Here is a 6155-nt window from a genome sequence, read left to right as displayed (position 1 = left end):
TAAAACATCTTGCACTCAGAGAACGAAGAAATATTTGTCTGTTCCTTACGAGCCAAAAGACAAGAACTGCAAGCATATTCTATATTTTTGTCATCAGGAACTCAAACTGTACAAATACACCTCAAACACTATATGTCTGACAAAAGTTGGGGGGGGGGGTATTATTATATAATACTGAGAATTATATAAAAAATTATTATAAAAAAGAGAATTATAAAAATAATAAAAACAATCTAAATATCAACATATATAAATATCTACATAAATATCTAAATACAAAATATCGACACAAATATACGAAATGCACAAATTAATTTAATAATCTAAAGAAAGACAAATATCCAAGTGTCTAAATATCTACATCAGTATCCAAATAAATACCTACATAATTCAATGTCTACAAAAATATCTGAATAAGTTAATTAATATTCATATCTTAAGAATGAATGAAAGACAGATAGCACAGAACAAAGCTTTGGATAATTTTTTATTCATAATTTATACCAGCAGATACAAAAATGTTTAACTGTGTCCAAATGTGCAAGAAAACACTTTGGAAAACTGACCATGTAAACTGGAGTGAGCAGACCCTTTTGGACAAACAAAGGACTGAATTCAGAGCATTATTATCATTAACTAAAAACGTTGACTACAATTTTTGCATCTGACTTTCTCAGGAGGAGTATACCAAAGTCATTGTAAATATACATAGGCCTATATCTAGGTGACATTCTATCTCCCCCACCTTGTAATTAAAAAGGCAATCATAATCGTAAAGCAGCACGAATGTGTATGACACATTAAAGAGATATGTTGTAAAATTGTACCAAGATGTTTAAGAGATATAAACGGAGAGAAACTAATCTGTACTAAATACATCATGTAAACATTCACCTTCATTCGCAGCACAAGGACAACAGAACATGAATCAGAAAAATAGATATTTCAGTGAAGCTTGTCAAGTGCTCAACTGTCATCGGTTCAAAATACTTCAGCAATCCCAACAAGCGATACCTAACGACATACATACAAGGTCATGAAAATGATATTGAACATGATGGAGTCCCGGCAACTTTGTTGCAACTTTGTTCTTTTCTAAACACATGCTCACACGCACTGAACATTTTCAGTGTTTTTTCCAATTATGCCACACATTTGGGAATAAAAAAAAAAACAAAAGGAAACACTGCAGTCAAACACTTCAGTTCACATTTATATTTTGCATTAGTTGACTTCCACATTCTGGTAAACGCATGTTCAACGAATTGAAAATTCTGTGCCTTTCTGAAAACATTCCTCTTTTTGTTGCTTACTCAACCACAACCCTCACACTACTCAAACACACACAATTTAGGTGATTCTCACATCCAACAACTCATTCAGAAACGAAAACCCTTCATTTAATTGGAAAATGGCAACTTTGCCCGTTCAAATACAGCAAAAAACAATTAATTTACCAAAACACACATAGATACAGCATTTAAAATAAGTTTCCAGGTGTGTTAAGGAGCAATTTTCATCTCAAACTGTTCCCTTATACGCATTATGTATAAAAAAGAAAACATTTTTCACTGACGGAATGAACCCTATGGGTTGTGTTTCCACTAAAGATGGCAGATTGTTTGTTTGACAGCTAACCTTCAAAGTCTCCTTAAGGTGCCTCATGAATATTTTCCGCGGCATTGTTCACTGGTTTCTGTGAACACCAGTTGGCACTTTTTTTTTAAAAAAAAAAAGGCCCTTAAAAGCCTTAGACCATGTGTGGTGTGAAACCGCAAATAGAAAGTTCTGGCTCTGATTCCCACACATTCAATATGCCAGCTAAAGAGACATTTATAAGCTCCCCTGTTTGCTGATTATCCCAACGGAGTCCAAAGCAAAGCAGCGCCGACTCATGAGAGCGCATGAGCTAAACCATTTAATGTCATATTTATCCCAGCATCATTTAAGCAATGCACAAAAACCACTAACTCTTACAAAAGAAGAGCATCCAATGACTGACAATTGTTCCTATCTGAAGCCCTATTAAAGCCCTCATTAAAGAAAACAAAAGCAACAGATAATTCCCTTTCAGGTTCCTGGAAAGAGGATGGGTGGCGTGGGAAAAACTAAATGCACAACAGTGTATAACTTCTCAAATGTCTGAATTCAACATTTTTGGCTTGAAGCAAGAGTTTATGAAATATTGACAGGCTGACATGCTGCTACTTTGGAGGACAGAGGGTGAGGAAAGCCTTCTGTCATTCGGCAAAGGGCAAAAAAAATCTCCCATATTCACTCGAGAATGCATAATTGAGAAATTTGCAGATTAATTAAAGGTTTGCTTATGGTTCAAGTATAAACAAGTGAAATGTCTCTATAAAGCTGTGCTTTTAAGTTTGGGTAGGTTGTCACCAATTCCAATCATTCCAGTACTAGAATATGAAAATACTTAAAATGATGTTTAACAAAACAAATAAGACGAACTATAATAAACCTTTGCTTAATGTACATGAGCCAAAAATGATTTAAACAGAACAGAATACTGTATGAACCACACTATATAAAATAAATACAAAACAAAACATCTTTTGTTCTCTCCCTGCTCCCTTTTAGTATGACATCACAGATTTGTGGAATTCTGCATGTATTCTCCAATAAGATTTGTTTTGGATGTGATTCACAGTCCTCTTTGTGGCCTTCTCATACAAGACTGACCGAATTTGTTGTTGCACAGATCTAAAAAAGTCAAACGGATGAATAAACGTTTTACTGTAAACCTCTAATAAATGTAAAGCATTAATCCTAAATAAATACTTATTCTCATAAAAAAGTTGTCTGTCGAACTTTGATGCATTCGACGTGATAACTGTATTCCACCAAAACTCAGTCATCCAGCATATTCGCAAGTTTCATTAAAAGTACCGATTTGTAGAAGGAAAACTATCAAAACCTGCCAAAAACGAGGCTGACATCATATTTCCAGAGAAAGCTCATTTCTTGTAAAGGTGCGAATTTTCATGGGCGAAAACCCATTTCAATAGTAATCCACATGACTGGGAATTTCACACAAGATGCAAAAGATTTCCTCACTCAGATTTTCGTATCATATTTGCCAAACTGACCAACAGAAAGCTGCTCAGTTTGAAAGTGACTTCAAATAGCTGTGCTTTTTGCCAAAATTTCACCAATGTGATCACACCTTTACACTACAGCAAAACTATTGATGAACGAAGCACGTTAATGCAACATTCAATCTTCAAAATCCTAGCTTTGTATTAGCATTACTGCAAAACATATATAATCAATACGAATATGTATATTAGGCATGGCATCCCAATTCTAAATGGTTTCTGGACTTACCACGTTGCTCTGAAAAGACCTGCAAAATGTAAAACACTGAATCTGAGCAACAACAAATTTACCGCATATTTCTGTGGGAAGATCGGATAGTCAACCTACGCAACTGATCACCTGACCTCCATATATGTAAACTGTTTTAAGAACGCGCCACTCAACAAAAAGTGCAATTTACTCCCATATCCCACTACAGTCTGTTCAGTAGTGCTTCTCCTGCAAATAATCTTTCATTTTGTTTGGTAAAGGCAGTTTCTGAATCAAATCTATCCGTGTGTACTGTCGGATGACAAAGCGGCAAAGATATTGCAGCGAACGCACTTGCATGAACCGCGACACGGGATTGGTCAGCCGAACGGGGTACATGGCAGACCCCGGCAGACGGGATCTGGAGTAACAGAACGCGCCGTTTTCAGAGTCTTTTATAGAGTGCTCGATGAGATCTACGATGGAAGTGTGACCTTCTACGTCGGGCTGCTCGTAAAAGCTGAATCTGCCATTCGAGTGTTCGATCCTGGTGTGAAGCGTCTTTCCCTGCGACCGAAAGCTCAGGCTGAGGAGATAGCGATCGTCTGAACTGTCCCTCACCAAAAAAGAGCCATCTTGAAGGTTGATGAGCTTCTCCTCGGCCTCCCATCGAGTTATAGGTCCCCAGTACCAACCCTGCTTTGCCAGTTTTTTAAGTTCCTCTGTAAGGCTTGTTACAACCATGGGTCCGCTGCTTTGGAAAGAATCGTACACCCTGCTAACACCGGGAGCGGAATTAGGGTCAAAATTCAGGTGGTGCCTCACTCTCTCGACAACATGAGAGTCTGCACCATTGAAACCAGAGAGGGTCCTTGAAATACCGTTGCTGGAAAGAGGTGACAGGGTGGGAGAAAATAAAGGTGTGTCGGCTCTGGAGTTGGAAAGGACAATCGCCGGAGTACCAGGAAGATGTCCGTTCACCGCCTGCTCCATGAGGATGTCCGATGGCATGAGATCATGGTCATCCGGGCCCTGATCCACGTGCAATGAGTTCGATTCGACCTGATCGACCACTTCCATTGGCGAGGGACCATCCAAGCAGAAGGACTGGGATGAATCGGTGTACATTCCCTCATTTAAAGGCATTGTGTACTGGATGTAGTCCTGAGGTGTGAGTCCAATAGGCACGTGATCCTCAATGTTCAAATGCAAGTTGCCACTCTGAGTCTCCATGTCCTTCAACGACTCGCTCTGGTCCTGGAACAGACCTTCTAATTGGATCTCATGGAACTCCTTTCTGATGCCATTGAGGGAGGGACTGGGACTGGGGGAGTGGACCATAGCTTTAACCTTCACTTCCATCTTGATGCAAGCCTCTTCGGAGCCTACTGGCCGGAAAGGCCATGGAGAAGGGCTGTAATGATGGCTTCGGAGGGACGAGGACCTTAAGGGCCGCTGGGCTTTGACTTCATTAAAGCTTATTGGGACTGATGAAGAAGAGAAGGTATCATCATCATCTCCAGAGCCTACTGCGGTGGAGCCTCCTTTGACTTTTGATTTCTGTTTGGTAGACAGTCTCCTCTTTAGAGTGCCCATAAGACTCTCGCTTTTTGATCGGTTCTTATGACCCTTCTCATCCTCCCCATTAAGATCACAACCTACCAGCCCTTTGGTGTAACAGCCTCCGAAGAGAGAGTCATCCTTGGTGAACTCGGCTGCTAAAGATGGCTGCTGGAGCATGACGAAATCGCCATCTTCTTTGCCCTTTATGTTAAGTGACTTTCTGATCGTCTTCAGACTGATCTTCTTCATCCTTGTACACCCAGTCAGGTGAGGGCATGGGACGGTCCTATCTGCTGACCGAAGGATGCTAACCGCAGAGTCTGGCCATGTGACTGGGCAATGTCAATCATGTGAACGCCAAAGCCTTCGTCATCTGCAAAAGGTGAGATAAAAGACATCATGAAAACGAGACACATGAGAACTAAACATGCAGTGTTCACACTCTTTTTGATTTATGATTACACTTCAAGTCATCTGTGACTGATATATCGGTCAGTATTTTTTCTGGTTGGCCGTTTCGCTAGATAAGACCCTTATTCCTCGGCCCGGATAGTGTAGAGCCTTTTGAAACTGCTCTGAAACTGCAATTTAGACCTTCAGCCCGTTGGCCACCATTGAAATCCATTAGACTGAGAAAAATACTGGAATGTTTTCCTCAAAAACCTTAATTTATTTGTGACTGAAGAAAGAAAGACATGAACATCTTGGATGACACTGGTAAAAGTAAATTATCAAGAACTATTTTAATCTGTAAGTGAACTACACCTTTAACTTGATAATCATTATCTAGTTTTTAATGGATCCAATTTACAAAGCCAATTCCACAAATTACATTTATTCATAATGCTTATATTTACAAAAACAGTTAATACTTTAACTGTTTCACACTTCTCATTGAAATTTACTTTTGAGACATATTTTAAGTTAAAGTAGGCTTTAGGTTTACATTTCAAACGTGTAACATTATATAACAGTGACACAGGTTTAAACTGTAATATACAATATTACAAAGCTGTCAGATCTGACATCTGATATTTATCGTTTGACTTGAACTTTACAATGCTCAAATCAACACGAGGTCCAATCTCAGGTGGTTATAAATGATGTGTTGATATGAAATCAACAGATCGATTTACGTCCTACACAACATTATATATATATATATATATATATATATATATATATATATAGAAGAGAGATAGAGAGAGAGATAGAGAGAGAGCTTTGAATGCATTTTAGCTTGCATATGATAATACAACATCAAAAACAACAACAACAAAAAAACAAAA

At 38.6% G+C, this 6155-nt stretch overlaps 1 protein-coding gene across 3 annotated transcripts in view; it reads right to left on the bottom strand.

Annotated features, from left to right (window-relative positions):
* Positions 1-1729: 1729 nt before the first annotated feature.
* LOC109058539 (suppressor of cytokine signaling 6-like) overlaps positions 1730-6155 on the bottom strand; it is a 5077-nt gene continuing 651 nt past the window's right edge. For all 3 annotated transcript variants that reach the window (XM_042714235.1, XM_042714236.1, XM_042714237.1), the window contains one exon: positions 1730-5239. In XM_042714235.1, coding sequence (XP_042570169.1) covers positions 3538-5115 — 1578 coding nt within the window. In that variant the 5' untranslated portion in view covers positions 5116-5239 and the 3' untranslated portion in view covers positions 1730-3537. The remainder of the gene's footprint in view (positions 5240-6155) is intronic.

The sequence above is a fragment of the Cyprinus carpio genome, chromosome A24, assembly GCF_018340385.1.
Source record: "Cyprinus carpio isolate SPL01 chromosome A24, ASM1834038v1, whole genome shotgun sequence".
NCBI lineage: Eukaryota > Metazoa > Chordata > Actinopteri > Cypriniformes > Cyprinidae > Cyprinus > Cyprinus carpio.
The sequence above is the reverse complement of the archived record's forward strand: the minus strand, read 5'-3'. Positions and strand labels throughout refer to the sequence as shown.